The 18,070-nt window shown below is 46.1% G+C and overlaps 1 protein-coding gene across 4 annotated transcripts in view; it reads left to right on the top strand.

The window, feature by feature from the left end:
* CADPS2 (calcium dependent secretion activator 2) overlaps positions 1-18,070 on the top strand; it is a 447,623-nt gene that overhangs the window by 348,704 nt on the left and 80,849 nt on the right. For all 4 annotated transcript variants that reach the window (XM_055314464.1, XM_055314463.1, XM_055314462.1 and 1 more), the window contains exon 16: positions 2,231-2,354. In XM_055314464.1, the coding sequence (XP_055170439.1) occupies positions 2,231-2,354 (124 nt within the window). The remainder of the gene's footprint in view (positions 1-2,230; positions 2,355-18,070) is intronic.

Here is an 18,070-nt window from a genome sequence, read left to right as displayed (position 1 = left end):
GCCTGTCTGTCCCTGTCTTATCCTGGATTCCGGTGCACCATGGGACAGAAATATTATGGTGGAAGTTGCCTGTTTTATTAGAATTTTTATAATAAAGCTGCATGTAACACAGGCTTTCCAAAGTACTCGTTTTATCCAGCTCATTAAGGTATCAGAAAAAAAGCTAAAACCTTTACAGAGAGCTCTGCTTTTGGGGTGGCCTCCCATGCTGGGTCTGCGTGCAGCCTCTCTGCTGGTTTCCAGGGGGACAGTAACGGCACAGACGCCCTCGGGCACTGGCAGGGGGCAGGGGACGTGGGGGGGGGAACAGGGACCTTTTTTCCAGTTATAGCCTCTCCTGCCTCTTGCTCAGTTGAGGGAGACATGGTAGGGCCACTTCTTCGTTTCCACGTCTGTGTACTTACTGACATCTTAGAAAACTAAAATCTGCATGTGACTTCTTCATACTTCCTATGCTTTGGAAGAAATGGAGAGGGTACGTGAAGCAAGCCGGCCCTCCCTGTTTGTACTCGCCAGCCTTTCATCTGTACTTTGCCAGGAAAGGCGATACAATTCCCCCCACTCCAAATTACACATCCAGCTCCTGGGTCATATGAACTGTCCCCTGATTTCAACCCTGGACCCTCCTCTGTCTGTCGTAGACATGCATTCTAATTTCAACAGCTATGTCTGTTATTTCAAAGTCTGTTGGGCACCCGGGTGACTCAGTCAGTTAAGCGTCTGACCCTTGATTTCAGCTCAGGTCACGATCTCTGGGTTGTGGGATGGAGCCCTGCATGTGGGCTGCACGCTGGGGTGTGGAGCCCGGCTTGGGATTCTCTCTGCCCCCACCCCCACCCTTACCCTCCCACCCCCACCCCTGCTTATGTGCGTGCATGTGCACACGCGCGTTCTCTCTCTCTCTCTCTCTCTCTCTCTCTCTCTCTCTTTCAACAAAATAAAGTTCATGGTTCTGCATATGGGACAAAATTAATTTTAAATTTAAATTTTAGTGATAGTCACGTTAAAAATAATAGCACATTTGGAAACAAAAATAACAGTATGTTAATGCTTGTTTTTTTCAACTATAAGCAGAAAAGATTTTTTTTTTGCCTATAAAGAATCTAATGTGCCGTTCTAATTAAAGTGCCAAATGTATGTAAATGTGTTAAAGATTTTTAATCTATGAAGAATGATTGAGATTGAAAATTTCCAGAAGGAAATTTTTAAGTGATAAAATTTGCTGTTTTGAAAAGGAAAGCTTGCCTAACAAAACTAAATATGTTGTGAAGGATCACCAACGCTTAAATGGTCGAGTAAATCAGAGATTATAAAGTCCTTCATGCTGAGGCCAATCAAAAGAGAATGAGGTAATAGAGCATGAAAGAGACGTTTTCATATTCTTTTGATGAATCTTTAAGGTAAAAGACTAATAGAACAGTAAGAATACGTACTGTTCTTGTCTTCTCTATATTCACATTTTACCTTTGATTTTGTGATAATATATGGAAAGATAGAGGTTAACGGAGTAACCAGTTTTATCATTGAGAAAGTTTTAAGGAAAATTATCAGTGAGCCATTACAAAAGTGCTTAAATACATTATGTTTTGCATTCTGGATATAAATTGTATTTTCTCTTTGCTAACAGTAATACTTCTAGAGAAAAAAAAAATCCAAAAATATATTTAGGAACTCAACAGAAATCTGTTCTTTTTTTAATTTCAGAAAGTTTCTGTGTATTTTAACATTTGATACTCCCTTCACTTTGCTGAAAGATTCCTGCCCCCCCACCCCCCCACCCCCCGCAGATCCCAGTATTAAAGTTTAAGTGTCAGAATTGGAGATGCTGATTTTCAGAGAGCTCAAAAACAGTGCTTACTCTTCACAGAATCCTGTTACTGTTTTCATATACATCACTCCAAAGATTTAAAAGCTTTTAAATTAGGAATTGCGAGACAAACTATTACTCGTCCCAAGGACTCTAATCCGGATCCGAAACAGCTGTTCTAATGGTGTCGCGCCCCCGGAGGAGAAGCGACAGTCGTCAGGGTGAATGGTGGTCCGGCCTCGGCCTCGGGGAGGTTTTGATGAGCATAGATGAGGCTTCGACAGGAGGAGCCAAGACGGGAGGATCACGTCCCGCGCTGTGAAGTGCCACCTAGGCCCCCTTCCTAGTAATAGATCTCCGACAATTTGTGTCATTTGATTGTGGTGTCTATTTTATGCAGCCGCTTTCTCTCCCCCGCTTTAGGTTTTAATGAAAGATATTGCCACTCCCATACCAGCGGAAGAGGTGAAAAAAGTGGTCAGGAAGTGTCTGGAGAAGGCTGCCTTGATCAATTACACCAGACTCACAGAATATGCCAGAACAGAAGGTCAGTGCGGCGAGCGCTCGCCCAAGTGGCGGTGAGAGCCAACAATGCCTATTAACTGAATTTTCTGTGCGGAGTTCTCTCCTTCCCCGAACAAACCTGTACCGTGGCAAAGGGAAATGTCTCATTAAAATCTCAGCTGGTGAACTGAAGAGCTTTTTCCTATTCATTGCTTTAATATGCCTCCTGGGACTCCGCTTGAATGAAAGACCCGGGATTCGTGCTTAAGTTGCCCTTTGTTCTTATTTTGAGTTTTCAAGGGACCAAAAGGTGTTTTCATGGGTTGTATTTTTTGACATTACCGTAAGTATGTCTAGCGTTTAAGCTCTGGGTAGTGCCGTCTTTCCTGATCGGTTAGCGGTACAGTGTCACATCGTTTTATTTTCTGTGCAACGGTGTCTCTCAGAGGAGGAGGAAACTGGATTATGGCGAGGGCCCAGATAAACTGACAGGATTCCTGCAACTTTTCATTGCTGGCGGTATATTAATGCACTTGAAAGATTAGAGCTCTGGAGAGGACTGCACATTTTTTCCTCTTCCTTCAGCTTTCATTCCTTAAGAAGACTGAAATTTAAGACGCTCAGAAATAACGAGATTGAAATCTGTGACAAAATCACTTTATTCAACAACCCTTTAATATAAATGAAAATGAAAGAAAGGGGCTCAGATTTTTTGCTTTGATTATGAAACTGTCTTGTGTGGTACGTGCAGTGCTTACTTAGGAAAAAAAGTTTGCGACGTCAAATACATCTAAAAATAAAAGCAAATCCTCTATTAGAAAAATTTTCGTTACTCTTAATATAAAATTGTACTTAATCATAAATTTATTAATTACTGATATTAAGATAGTTTTATCAAAAATGGGACAGTGAGAAAGACTGATTATAATTGGCTGTTATATCCTTTTTTTCTCTCCAAATCTGATCAAGCTTTCTAACAAGCATGCAATAACCAACCTCCTGAGTGATTAACAAAAAAGCCATCCCATCACTATAGCAACCAATATTATATCACGAGAGTAACAACATGAAACCTCCTTAGTTACCAGTTTAACATCATTAATTATGATATCACGTTGTGTTAAGGCAAAAGCAGTGAACATTAGATCATTTGGGGAAAGTGGAAGATAAACAGATTGGTTTTCACATCTTGAATACTCATTCAAACAATTTTTGTGCTTCGGGATATAATGTGTCGTGAACATGGGCTGAAAGAATCCGTACAAAAACAGGCATTTTAAAACCCTTCACATCCGACAAAGGGAAAAAGTTTGTGCGCAGCTTGAATAAACACAATATTATTTTATCCGAATGTTTAAACTCTATCCACAAAAACCTGTGAGAAGCCTTTTGTTCTTAAGTCTCTATTCTAGTTAATATTCTTGACCACTGTCTTATCCAAGGATACTGAAGGGATCTGCAGACTGTTTGTTTTCTCCTCAGAGTCCATTTTAACATGGACGAATAAAATTATCTGTCGCAGCCACAGGTAGCTTTTATGAATTAGCTGGACATGGTAACACTGGTGGTCGAAAGGCACGGCTGTTCTGGATCACACACAGGAATAAGTCCGTGTTAGAGAAGATCCTATTATAGGACTAACTGGACAATGAGCAAGGATTTCTCCCACCTTTTTCCCGTCTGGGATCATTGGTCTCTTCTAGCTGACTGTGAGAATATTCTAGAAAATGGATCCTAGAAATCTAATTAGGTCAAAATACTGAGCCATCTCCATTTTCAAAGAAAAACAAAAAAAAAAAACAAACAAAAAAAAGCATGTTCTTTACATGAGAAAACCTCTATGCATTTCACTATCTCCTTTTCTTCCAAGTCCCTTTTGTGTATCTTAAAAAATACAGCACTTTTTTGTTTATGCTCAGGACCACCCCAGGAACAAAATCTAATTTAACTTGGAAAAAGGAAGTGAGCCCCTTTTCTTTTGCTTGATTGACTGCCAGCCTGGGTGCAGCAGCACGGGGAGGGTCTGCTTTTCTCCTAAATCGTCTTTTCTTATGTTTTAGGCCCAGCAGAAAAGGACGCAGGTAATGACCGTTTGTGCATGCACGCGCTGTTATTTCTGTCGTGGCGGCATGATGTTTGGCGCCGATGAATAGCTGCCTACTTTCCAGGGCTCCTATTAGATCACTTTGACTAAGATACTGAGAACACTTGGATTCTGCTGGGACTGTGGCTCGTGCTTCGTAGGGAAAATGCAGGCCATTTACCTCTGGAAAAGTTCGGCAATATTTTTTATATAAATTCAAAGTGAAAAAGCCCCGAGACTGTATGAACGTTACACATTATGTTTGAGGCGTGGACACCATCTCAGTTGGAAGCCACTGCCGATATTTGGAGGGCTCTTACCGCAAGGAAAGAGGAGCGTCTTTCCTTTATCACTCCTGAAAAATAATGGGTAAAAAGCATAAATGCCACTAAATGAGAAGTAAGCAGCTCTTAACTCTGCAAGTTGCTAACGGGAGGAAGGCGCAGGGGTTCTGAGATCCCAGCCTCAGGCCGCTGCGGGGAAAGCGTTCTTCTCTGGGTCTCTGAGTTTGATAAAGGTGCTGTCCCGGTCTCCTTACGCCGCTGATCACAGTCGTGATTCACTTAACTGCATGTGCCGCTACGTGTCCGTCCTGCCTGCGTCGTCCTTAGCAAACCCTTGCGGGCAGGACCCTCGTGGAAGGCGTTCCCTGTTGGGTCCCAGCACCCAGCCCGGCGCCGCGCCCACAGGGAGGTGCCCCTGGGGCGAGGAACACAGCTACACTGACCCCAGAAGTGCACCTTGGGGGCTCCCGGCCCTCGTGGGCAGCCTCTCGGGGTGGACTTGTCCAAGATCCCCCACGGCATTGTCTCCCTCACAATGTCAACGTCGTGAAGTAGTTTGTATGTCGTTGGCCCACAGTCAGCCCAGGGTCCGCTAGGGCCTTTCCTAGTGACCCGGAGAAAGAGTCAGCCCGTGGGGCCGAGGTGGGTGTCCTGAGCTGGTCTGCAGAGTTCTCCTGCCCGGGCTGTTGGGGTACCTGGGGTGGGGGCAGAGGTGCCCTGGGGCAGCCCCATCAACGGGGGACAGGAGGGGACTGTGCTGTCCCGCGGCCCCTCACTTCCGGGCAGAAGCCCCCTCTGTGCGTGTGGACCATTGTCCGCTCCTCTGCTCAGGCTGAGACTCCAGGACCAGCGCTCCGTGAGCTTCAAGGCCCACGGGGGCACCGGCTGGGCTCAGCCAGTGGAGCACGACTCTCCACCTGGGGGCTGCGGGTTCTAGCCCACGTCCTTGTAGAGATTACTTACGAGTCTTTAAGGGGCGCCTGGGTGGTCGGTCAGGTGTCTAGTTCTGGGGTCGTGATTGTAGGGTCGTAGGACGGAGCCCCACTCGGGCTCCCCCTTGGAGTGTAGTCTGCTTAACTCTGCCGCCTGCCCCCACCGCCATCGCTTCCCCTCACTCGCCCCCCCCTCTGAAATCAATGCGTCCTTTGGAAAATCTTAAAAAAATGTTTCTGAATTTTAAAGAATGGAATTAAATAGGAAAGTGGAAAACCAGTGTAGTCTAGTGATTGACGTGGATGAAGGGAGAGCTAGCCTCAGGTGAAGAATCTTCTCAAGTAACAGAACAAAAGGTTTTGAAGAAACGTCGTTCGTTTCTTGGGCCGCATCTCGTAGCGAGTGGACAGGGTCACCTCGTGAATGTCCTCGGAGGTGCTTTTAAAAGCGACTGAAAACGAGAGTGGCTGTTGACTATATGGGAGGCGGCCGCTCCCTCGGGGGGCTCCTGCCAGCTGGGAAGAGCCCCCTGTGCCCAGGGGCGTCAGGATGCCGTCCCCCAGTGACCCCGTCCCCTCCGAGGACTCTGCTCCATTGGCTCATCAGAGCAGGTGACAGTAGCCTGCCAGTGCTGTGCTGCTGTTACCAATTCGGCAGACGTGGGACTTGCACCCGCGTCCCCCGTGTTCCTGCCGCCAGGGCTGATTCGTAGCCGCCGCCGCACCATTGCTCGAGCCCCAGGGTCGCTTTTGCCAAAAGTACGGATCGTTATTCCCCGAGAGCGGACACTCGCTACGAGTATAAGAGTCATAAGCACCGTGCACGCACCCGTTCACCCTTCACGCCTTCCTGCTACTGCCTTTCCGGGAGCCTGGAGCAGGGAGGGCTCCAGGTGCGGCCAGGCGGGGGGGGGGGGGGGGGGGGGGGGGGGGGAGCGGGAGCACAGTAGCCTCCTGCGAGCTGTCGCCAGCTGCCCCTGGCTCCGCCTCCCTCGCTTGTCCTGGCAGCTCGCGTGGTTAACTCTGCACCCAGTTAAAACCTGGGAAAGGAAGTCGGGAACCGTAGACGCCACTTAAAATCCTCTAGTCGTCCCGTTAAAGAGGTAAAATGAAAGGGGCGAAGTCCATTTTAATAGCAGTTCCTTTAACCTGACCCATCCACGTCGTACTATTTCAGGGCGTGTTCAGCGGACAGAACCACTGAGGCATCTCACGTCACTGTCTCGTACAGCCGTTGAGGTCTGCTGCGTGACTTACTGCACTGGCACGCGGCGTAGCCCCACGTCCAGGACCCGTCTGCCGGCGGAGTCTCCCTGTGCTCGCCGCCCCCCCCACGTCCCAGGTGTTGGGAGTGACGGAGATCTGTAAGCGCCCCCCCCAGCGCCTCCCTCCCTCCCCGACCCCATGTTTCCCTGGCACCTAGGATCTGACACACGCAGGTCGGTCACCCTACTGTCGCCCTAGACCGCCCGCTCCACAGGGGCAGGGCTCTCATGTTTCAGGAACCCGCTCTGTCTCCGGGGCTGGAAAATGTGCCCGGCACATAGTGGGTACTCAATTACTATTTATTGAATAAATGAATGAGTTTATGGCAGACGGTTGATGAGGCTATTTATAGCGGAGAGAACATCTGTAAACGGGCAGACTGGCTTGCGGAAGGTCGTTCAAATCAATCACTGAATGATTAACAATATAAAAGCAAAAACTAACCGCTTCACAGTAACAAGGTTGGAAAAATTGAACCAGAATTTGATGCTCTTATTGTGGGCGGGGGTGAGGTGGGGAAGGGGCGCCCCTCGGTCCCGGGAGCCGCAGGTCACAGAGGACAGTTGGCCATCTAGCCTGTTTGGTTGAGTCTGTAATTCAGCAGGATGCTCCTTGGACTCCTAGTTCTCTTCCATCCTTGGGAATTCTTCACGTTTTCCATCTGCAGCACAAATTGGCAGAATAAAGGGATTTTACGACTTTGCAATACGTGAAAACAAACGCCTTCTCTCTAAACACCGCCTTTCCTTCTCGGGAATTCTTTGCATTTGCATTTGTTCCATGAGAACAGATCGTTCGTTTTGAGAACTTAAGATTTCCAGAAAGCACTTTTTTTTCCTTAGAATTTTAAGAAATGTTTCAGATTTACGTGGCTGCAAAATCAACTAGTTTTCCTACTTGACTGAATCTCATCACGACTGTTCACGTAACAGTGAGATCCTTTGTGCGGTATCTACAACCTAGGGTTCAAAGAAGGGCCGAACCTCACTTTGCTGTTGTCTTTTTGTTTTTTTTAATTGTGTACCTCGTTGATGCAAAGTAGCTCTCAGGAAAGGAGAATCGGCGCCTTAATTCAAGGAAACTTCTTAGGGACGAGAACCGCAGTGACCCATCTAAGGACAGTCCTGCTCCCGAGCGCGGCGCGGAACCTGCCATGGTGGTGCCCTGGGCCAGGAGGCGGCCGTGAGCAGGCCCGGCGTGCGGTGAGGCTGCCTGGGCCCTTTGGTTGCCAGGTGCCCGGCCCTAACCCCCAGGTGCTCTCATTCTCCGAGTCTCCGTTGAACGGGGAGAGATGCTTTCCCAGGGGGGCCGCGCCGCTCACCTTCTCTGAGAGAAGCGGCGCTTCGCGGCCCTCGCGGGGGAGGCCGTGGGCCATGGGGGTGCACACCGCTGTCGGGGGCCGACGGGCAAGAGCCGTGCCGCAGTCCCTGCGACTATGGAAATGGGTCTATGAGAACTACGCGGCGCAGGAAAATACTTTGTCAGCGAATAGTTTCTTACTAATATTCCCAGAGTAACTCTTTTCCCTCATAAAAGTTGTTTTTTTCATACATTTGATCTAAAAAAATTTTTTGATCATATGTTACAATGAGTTCCAGGCTACTAATATCTAAATAATAAACCTGAAATGCTGCATTCCCATAGGAATTGACAGTAACGTGCGGGAAGTACGTCGTATATCAGAAACAATGGAATTCTCCGCTTAAAAACTACAAAGTTGAAGCATTAAAGGATTTCTTTGTAGGCTTTTTGGGCAGCGTGGCTTGAACAGTGAGACTTTGGCACGAAACTAAAACCTCTGTGACCGTTTCTGCTTCTGAGTCACCTGATGACTTAGAGACAAATTGATAAATGCGATTTCTGGCTGTAGGAGAGAATGACTTATTGTCATCTTTAAAATATTTGTGAGAATCATAAATCTATAAAGAACTTGTAGTCTGTAAAACAGTACGTGTAGGTAGAGTAACACTTGCTGCTTGAGCCACATCCTCTGGATAGGGATGAAATCAAAATTCATTGTCGTACTATTTACAAAGGAAGACTGGCTGTTTTTCAGAGGCTCGACGGATGCTTTGAATTGCCTAAGAAGATAAGTTCTTTCTGATAGCCAAGAATTACCTTTATTCCATCACCTATTAGGCAAATGAAATGCTAAACTATCTTTTTCGGCATGTTCTCGTCAGTATACGGAGTTCAGTGTCTTTACCAGCACTTCCCCGCGACACCAGGAGCCTCACTCAGTGTAGCGTACACACCCGGAAGGACTAGGACCATCCTGTGTCTTGCGCGCTGTGTCAGTGATACGAGTTTGGCCGTTTCCACATCTGATCTGGAAGGAATGAGGATTTGTGGTGTGTGTGTTTGCTTCAGCGCTTCTCCCCACCGCCTCGCCAGCCACACAGGACAGCAACCCCACACTGTATGATCTGTGCTCACACCAGTTAGTTGGCCCATGACCATGGTGACAGATTAATTCCTATGAATCAAGAGAAGTTTCGGGGACCTAATAAGCAGGAGTTGCAAGGATTATTGGCCAGAAGAGGCCAGTGGAGACGTTGGCTGCCCTGCGGCGGGGCTCTAGAGCAGGGTGCGTACCCGCAGCTAGCTCAAGACCCACTGCAGACAGGAAGGGGCGTCGTGCACACAGGCTCTCTGCGCACTCGGGTAACTAACCAACGACGTGAAGAGCCAAGTGAGGACACAGGAGCGCCCTGTACCAGGGGCAGCGTGACGGTAGCGCTTGCAACGCTCTCGGGCCCACCGCACCCACCACCCAGCTTTGGTGACCCAAGGACGAAGGTCTGTCAACTCCAGACAAACCACGGAGACATTGAAGGGCGCTTAGCACCCTCTGCTCTTAAAATGGTTCTGCGTCTGCATTTCGTTAACATCCTTCCTGACTTATCTGGGCTTAATTGTGAGGAAGCATTAGCGTCTCACTCAATTAAAAACAACTGCTGGCAGCACCTCCCTGCTCCCCTGGGTTCGGGCTTTCCATACCCTACGTTGGCGTTAATGTTGCCAGCCCTGGATGGTTGGCCACGCTCCCCCCCCCCCCCCGGGTGTTCTACAACCTACCGGGGTGGCACCTTTCCTTGACTCCCAGTCTTTGTCATGAGTCGTCCACCCTTTCCTTCTCTATTTTTGAATCGTGAGTTACAACAGGTAAGGACAGGCTCAGTCAGGATGGTCAGAGCTAATCCCATATTCAAAATGAAAGTGGCTTCAATCTTGATTGATGTTCTCCTTCCAAACCAGGCTGTCAGAGGAGCTTTAAGTTCTTAAGATCTTAATCTTAAATAAGTTTATGGTATTCAAGGGGAGTCCCTTCCTTTCGGCCTTGGAAGCACAGCAAGCCTCAGCTCTGTAGCCTCTGTGCCTACAAACTTATTGGCATCCCCACCTCCCCATGTCTCCTGTTGCCCAGCATCAAGGGATGAAGCATCTTCCTTTTCCAGGTTGACTCCTCCATGTGTGATACTGATTTCAGTTGCACCTGCCTCTTTCTGGGTGGAATCTACTCCATATTATCTCTCTTCTTCCTCCTGCTTTCCTTCTACATACTTCTTTTCCATCTATAACCCTGGTGTCTCCCCAAATAAAGCTGCGCTACCCTGACCTCTCCACTGTCTTCCATCTGCCCTTCAGAGAGCAACATTTACTCACTCTCACTGCACTTGTCTGCCCAAGGAAGTTGGGTATCCAGTCTCCCCAGTGTGTCTGGTGGGGAGTCATACCAGCAGGAGTACAGCTGCGCAGAGGGAGCGTGCACAGGGCATCACCTTGAGACAATCAGTGCCTTTCCTTTTGCCTTTGGAATTGGTACCTGTCGGCCAGGTGGCTGGTGTCTGTGGCACTACCAAGTTGGGCCCACCTGTGCTGCCATGCGATGAAAGCTGGGATGGGCTGAGCCACTCTCGGGCAGTCATGCCTTCACTCCTCTGCATCCAACCTCTAGCCTGGTGAACTACAACCTAAGCAGACTTTTGGTCAAGTGCCGCAGCTTTGAATCTAACAGCTTAACAGTGAATCCCTTTCCTTAGTTGCCTAATAGGTCAGAAGCAAAGGGGGATTACCAGTATGGGTCCTGAATTCTGGGATTTTCTGCTCCAAAGCTGACGTTTCTCTGTCCTCAAGGGACCCAGGCAAGCACCTGTCTCCATCTCATCCTGAGTTTCTCTGAATGGCCGTGAGCTTTCGAGTCAAAAATAATTAGACTCCTGAGGAGGACAGCCCCTTACGAAAGACAAATTATATGTATCATCTAGAACTTAATATTAGGAGCAGAAATTTAAATTATGCAAAATACACTCAAGGACATATATATATAGGAAGATCCTAGCAATATGATGCAGGAACAAGAAGTCATGCAAAACCAAATGGAAATACTGGGTATGAAAATAATATGGTGGTAAGCAACCTTGGATAAAGGATGAATACAGCCGAAGAACTTACTAGTCACCTGGGAGATCAGAGTGAGGGCAGCAGGAAAGGCAAAAGATGTCGACAATGTAAAAGGAAAGCTAAGTGATGTAGAGAGTAGAAACCATAGGATTAGACTTCCGCCAGACTAAGAAGAAAATTCAGGTAAATACAATATGAAAGAAAAATAAGAGACACGAGATACAGAAAATAATGGAAGAGTAGTATGAACAAAGACAAAAATTGAAAATCTAGATGAACTTGACACTTTCCTGAAAAACTGTGTTGTTATGATCGACACAAGAAATGAAACTCGGGCCAATTTTAAAGAAATTGAAAGAGTTGTCAGAACCCTTCCACTCCCAAATCTGTAAGTCTGGTTGGTTTTGGAGATGAGTTCTACCAAATTTTTAAGGAACAAATCTTATCCAGAATAAGTTCAGTGAAATGGAAAATGAGCGAAAGCTGTCCAGTTCATTTCACGAAGCAAATATAATCTTAATTCCCAAATGTCATAAAAGTAGTAGAACAAGAGAACATTATTATAGGCTCATTTCCTTGTGAGCATCTATGCAAAGTCCCTAAGTGTTAACTCACAAAATCCAACAGTGTGTTGGGAAAATAATATTCCAGGAATAGAAGAGGGGTTCAACATCAGGAAACTAACAGACTAAAGGCAAAACTTATATCTCAAGAGATGTAAAAAAAAAAAAAAAAAAAAAAAGGTTGGGGAAACCGTTCAGCACAAATATTAAAAATCATACTGTTAGCATCCTAGAATTCCTTAACTTTATAAAGCCCATATAGAAAAAACCTTCTTCAGGTATTTTACATAAGGAAGAAACTTGAGAGGCTTTCCCACTAGGAATAGTGACAAGTACTAGAGCACTTGTTGTCCAACCCTGAGAGGCTTGGACAACATTAAAGGAAGGAAAAAAGTAAATCCAAAGAACAGAAAAAGGTGGTAAAACCATCATTGCGGATGAAATGATCCTCCCCCTAGAAAATCCAACAGGATCCGCGTAGGACCTTTTAGGTCCGAGAGTCCAGCAAGGTTGCCAGGTGTAAAGTCAACCTGCTGAAATCAGCACCTTCTCTGAACAACCATGGATCTCGAATGTTTAGTCCCACAAACTAGTACACTCTAATAAAACCCCCAATCCCGGGGAGCTTGTGTTTCGATGCGTTGCTGCTACCGGATTCACCGTACTAGAAGCAAAACTGAGAAATTTACAAAATATTAATGTTTACAAACGATAAGAGTAAACCCATCATCTATCAACATAAATAGGTTTTGGGGAAAAAAATTTTTTTGCCCTCCCCTCTTTAATGGCCGTCGTCGTCTTTTTTTTTTTTTTTTTTTTTAAAGATTTGTTTATTTATTCATCATGAAAGACACAGACTGAGAGAAAGGCAGAGACACAGGCAGAGGGAGAAGCAGGCTCCTCACAGGGAGCCCGATGCGGGACTCGATCCCAGATCCCGGGGTCACGGCCTGAGCCCAAGGCAGGCTCTGAACCGCTGGGCCCCCAGGCGACCCTAATGGCCGCCTTAATAGAAGACAGCTGGCCTCTCAGAGGTGCTTCTTGCACCGAGTCCATTGCAATGTGTTATCTCGGTTGATACAGGTTTTTTAAAGATCTGGCCTGGTACTTGTAGGTAGTTGAAAAAGGGAGGAGTCTTTCAATAGACTTTTTAACACAATTGTGAGTTTTGCACTATGAGATGATACCAAAGCTTGAAAAGTGATCCTTCCTGTTACGTCCAATTGGTTCATCGTGGACTTTGAGTAGATCTCTCACCAAGCATGATTTTGTGACACACGGGACTAATTCAGAAAATGTCGGTGCCCTGAGTGAAGATCTCAGTGTCAACAAATATACCAAAAAGTCACTCTTGTTCATATGACCCGTCTCGCGGTCTTGGGAAGCTGTCAAGTTCATGACAGATACAAGTTTCTTAAAATTCTAGCTTTCCTTGAAAGCTTTCATTTCATAATTGGCAACAAATACTGCTTAAGTGACAAATTTAATTCATTGTTTCAAAAAACATGGCCCAAATATCCCCAAGTCTGAATAAGCATACTTTGTCCATCAGTGGTCTTTTCAACTAAAACCGGTTCCCTGAAAATAACAGTTCCACCTTCAAACAATCACACACTTCTCCTTTAGATAAACGTCACACTTCGGTGTGCAGACGTGCTTTAGGCAAATTTCTCATTTTGTCGCAGAAATTTTAAAAATGGGTACTCCAGGGCAGAGATTGAATAAGGTCAGTCTGTCTTTTTTCCTTCCTTCCTTCCTTCCTTCCTTCCTTCCTTCCTTCCTTCCTTCCTTCCCTCTTTTTTCTTTTCTTTTCTTTCTTTTCCTTCCTTCCTTCCTTCTTTTCTTTTTCTTTTCTTTCTTTCCCTTCCTTCCTTCCTTCCTTCCTTCTTTTCTTTCTTTTCTTTTCTTTTCTTTCTTTTCCTTCCTTCCTTCCTTCTTTTCTTTCTTTTCTTTTCTTTTCTTTCTTTTCTTTCTTTTCCTTCCTTCCTTTTCTTTTCTTTCTTTCTTTCTTTTCCTTCCTTCCTTCCTTCTTTTCTTTCTTTTTTCTTTTCTTTTCTTTTCTTTCCTTCCTTCCTTCCTTCCTTCTTTCTTTTCTTTTTTCTTTTCTTTTCTTTCCCTTCCTTCCTTCCTTCCTTTTCTTTTCTTTCTTTCTTTCTTTCTTTCTTTCTTTCTTTCTTTCTTTCTTTCTTTCTTTCCCTTCCTTCCTTCCTTCTTTTCTTTCTTTTCTTTTCTTTTCTTTCTTTTCCTTCCTTCCTTCCTTCCTTCCTTCCTTCCTTCCTTCCTTCCTTCCTTCCTCCCTTTTCTTTCTTTTCTTTCTTTCAACTTTTGAATGTAAAACTGTTTCCTTGTGTACGCATAGAGGTAAAGATCCCAGCAGTGGGTATGACGGTTTAGCACCCTGGCCTTGGTCTGTGCCGAGGGGACGGCAGTTTTCCCTCCTGTTGCTTTTGTCCCATCGCTGTAAATATCAACAGTCAAAAACACACACACAAAAAAAGCTGCTGGCGGCCTGAAGAGGGGCGGCCCCCCTCCCCCCCAGCAGCCCCCCTGCCCCTCGCAGCCCCCCCATGGCTCGCGTGGCCACGTGCCCTCCCCCTAAAAGTAAGTCGCTCCTGAGGAAGGGACGGGCCTGGGAAGCAGGCGGGGCGGACGGCAGCCCAGCGGCGGAGGCCGGGCTCCAGGGAGGGCAGGACACGGGGCAGCAAGGCCCCCGCCCGCCTCCGCGGACCCGGTGTTCTCTGTGTGAGGGTCCCCAGCTGACGTTTTACCTTTTCACTCCCTTGATGGTTTCCTAAACGTATCTGCTACCTATTGGAGTTGAAACAAAATTGCTTTGACTTTCTTAAAAAACCTAGCGTGTTCCATTTTAGTCACTTCATTTTCTAGCTAGAATTGTCAGCTAACCGTCTATGCTTGGGGGAAAAAGAAATACTTAACCTACCCTGAAGGGATGCCACGAAAGCTCCATGAATCATATTGATTCACAGTTGCAAGAGAAGAAAGATTCATAATATAAGGTAACCGCACAAAACAGTGCATGAGGGGTACTTAATTGAATATGTCCCAGATTCCCCAGGATCTGGAGGAAATTGCATTCTCCCAAAAGCTCCCCTTCAATGAATATTTGCCTTCTGTAGGAATTCTTAGCGCGAACATAAGCACCTCCTGAGAAAACCAAGCATTTGTGTGCTGTCTCCTTTGGCGTGCCCCTTCCCGGGAATCACTCCCTCAGCCGCGGTCTGTAACACTCTGAACAGCTCTTGTCTCCTTCCTCTGAAGATGCATGGAAACCTCATTACAAGTGTTCGACACCTGTTCCCTAAAAGGTCTCAAAAAGGATGTCAGTTTACTCAGCTCACTTGACAACGTGTCATGTATTTGTTGCGTGCGTTATCTTTCTTTTTTTTTTTCTTTAACGTGGAGTGCGATGCACAGATAAGTGCAGTCTTGACATAGCACGTTTTCTTTCTTCCGTGAGCAATTTGGTAGAATTTATCCTCCTCCAACTCCAAAGTTTGAAACCGAATGACTGGTGACCTTTTCGTGTATCTACTAACATGTGTCAACAGGTAAACCAAGTGACACTTCGCCGTGCGGCTCCCGCGGCACCTTGTTAATCTGAGTAGGTTAGATGTATCAAAAAGTATTTTCCAATTGGACAAAACCAGAGTAATGCAAACTGACAGATTTCACCTCTTTATTTCTCAACACTTTGTAAGTACTCAGAGCCAGGACAGATGAATAGTTTTAGAAATCAGTTTATTACCTGCAGGTCATAACTCAGTGCCCCTTTAGCTTCCAGCACTAAATTAAAAGGCTTCATCGGCGTTTGTAATGCCAGATTTTTTTTTTTTTTTGAATTTCAGAAGACTAAACCTGTCAAGTCCCTGAGGAGTTTTGTATAGTGGCTGGCAAGCCCCGGATGTTAGAACTGTAGAAATATTCAGGATATCCCTAAGCCCGACGCCGCTCGACACCGGGTCTTTACACTTGTCCATCTAGGAGACAGTCTGCAAACCTAAGCGTCACAGATGGCCCCTCATGCTTTAGTTGGCTGCCCTAAGCCGTCTTGCTTCTATGTCAAAGGAAGCAGATACGTTTGACGACAAGATCCCCGACTCCTTTCTCAGCACCCAGGTCACACTTCTGTTCAAAGCGTATCCTTCCTACGCGTTCTTTCTTCTCCTATGCTTGCCTCCCCCTCCTGTTGCCCATTTCTTAACATCTTCCCCTCCGCTATCACATGGGATCCTGCCTGACTCCCGTGGCCCACGGCAGACCCTCCCCTTGAGAATGACAAAGAGTTTAAGGGCCAGGAGGAGAGTGGGCGTGTGGAGGTGTGATGGTACTTCTCCGGGGCGGGAATATAACAACTGACCATGGAAAGGCCGTTCTCAGTAAATGGAATTAGAAGACACGAAAACCTAGGCGTGAGATCTAAGACGCTTAATTGTACGATAATGGAGTACTGGCCTGGCAGTGGCTGTAACTGAGATTGTTCTGACACTTTCCAATTTCTGAATCTGAACTATGCTGAGAGGAAATGTACAGTGTATATATAAAGAACAGTAATACCAGGAGACTGTTTATCAGTGTCTGCTGCTGAATATTCATCAGTGTGAGATGCGTACAGGACGGAGAGATACGACGGGTAGGACCTACGGATACATATGGGGGGTAAAGACCAGGCTTTAGGAAAACCCATCAGACAACTAGGAGGCAGAAATACCAGTGGAAGACGTCTACGCGGTCATTAGACTCCTGCGGCGTATTTCCAGCCAGAGCCAACCAGAGCTAGCTAAATAGCCATTGTAGAAAGTTTTCTCCTCCTCAAGCCTTCGTAGGCCTTGCAACCAGCAGCACTATGATGATTTGTTTTCCTACGAGGTCTTGGATCTTCCTGCTTCACACACTTGAGAGCCAGGGTCTCGGTAGTTAAAAGGACGACTTTAGTGAGACTCTAGCCAAGGTGTCTGTGTTTCTCCACCCTCATAATCACAGAACTATAAAAGCCTGTGACAAACGTTAGAGTACATATTAAAGCCTATCGGTGTGTCTCTAATTCCATCACCATCATCCCTTATTTTAAGATCTTAAGAAGAGACTATGTCTGCATATTCCCCCTGAAGAAAGTCTCACGAAGCATCACTGACATTTACCTCACATACATACCTGGTTTTTTATGCCCCATTACTCCTGGGTCTCCGCTTGGTCTTGGCTCCTGCAGATTGTCCGATCTGGGTCCAGTCTGGCTACTATTGGCCTAGACTCCGGCGGCCAGTTCTCCTTTCTTTCACAGTTGGAAAGATAATCCAGGTAGTTAGTGTGACTGTCACCACAGGACAATTATTCCAAAGTACTGTATCATTAGCATGGTTAATGCCAAAGAGGTATCAACTGGAACTGTTGTTTTTAAATGGCGGGGTCATTAAATGAGTTGGTCCCAAAGGGATTCTAGGAATTAGCAGGCCACAGACCTGTCTGTTTTCAAACATCTGTGTTATTAGTATTCTCACAGACTTTAAACAACTGTAGGGAAGCCATAACATCCTGAATATTTTCATTCACACAGATTTGTTCAAACATGCACAGCACCCTATCTGGAATAACATTACAGAAAAGGAAAATGTGTTCAGATTCTACAGAGAAAGTCACCTTTTTTTCCTAAAATGAAGTTTGTGCAATGATGTAGCTTGATTGCAGGTAAAGGAGGGGATAATCTGAAGTTTCAACAGGTCACCTTTGTATTTAAAAGTTTTTCATGAACACTACTAGTTCTCGAAGCTCATTCGCCAGACCAGCATCATTGGCATCTCCTGGGAACTTGTTAGAAATGCGAATTCTTGGGCCCCAAACAAGACCTACTGAATCCGAAACTCTGAGAGTGCTCCCAGGCAGTCTGTGCTTTAACAAGCTCTCCAGGAGGTTCTGGTGCATGCTGGCGTTGAGAACCAAGACCTGCAAGGAAGGTATTCCACTCGTTGATTAAAGGGATGTATATTCCAGCTCTCATAGAACTGTACCAGCGTCCAGGTCGCAGTCAGACAAACTGGGAAGGAGTCAATGTTACATCACTCTCTTGCATTAATTGATGACATCAGGTCTTGGGGAGTCAGGCAGTGGGCAAGTTGGAGTCAGGTTGGCCCTGAAGAATTAGGGAAATAGACTTTAGTTTTAGAAACTACTTCTCCCCTAGATTCTGAGGCAGTCTTGTTAGCAAGGTGTGT

This window comes from Nyctereutes procyonoides, unplaced genomic scaffold, assembly GCF_905146905.1.
Source record: "Nyctereutes procyonoides isolate TBG_1078 unplaced genomic scaffold, NYPRO_anot_genome, whole genome shotgun sequence".
NCBI lineage: Eukaryota > Metazoa > Chordata > Mammalia > Carnivora > Canidae > Nyctereutes > Nyctereutes procyonoides.
This window is presented reverse-complemented; position numbering and strand designations above follow the sequence as displayed.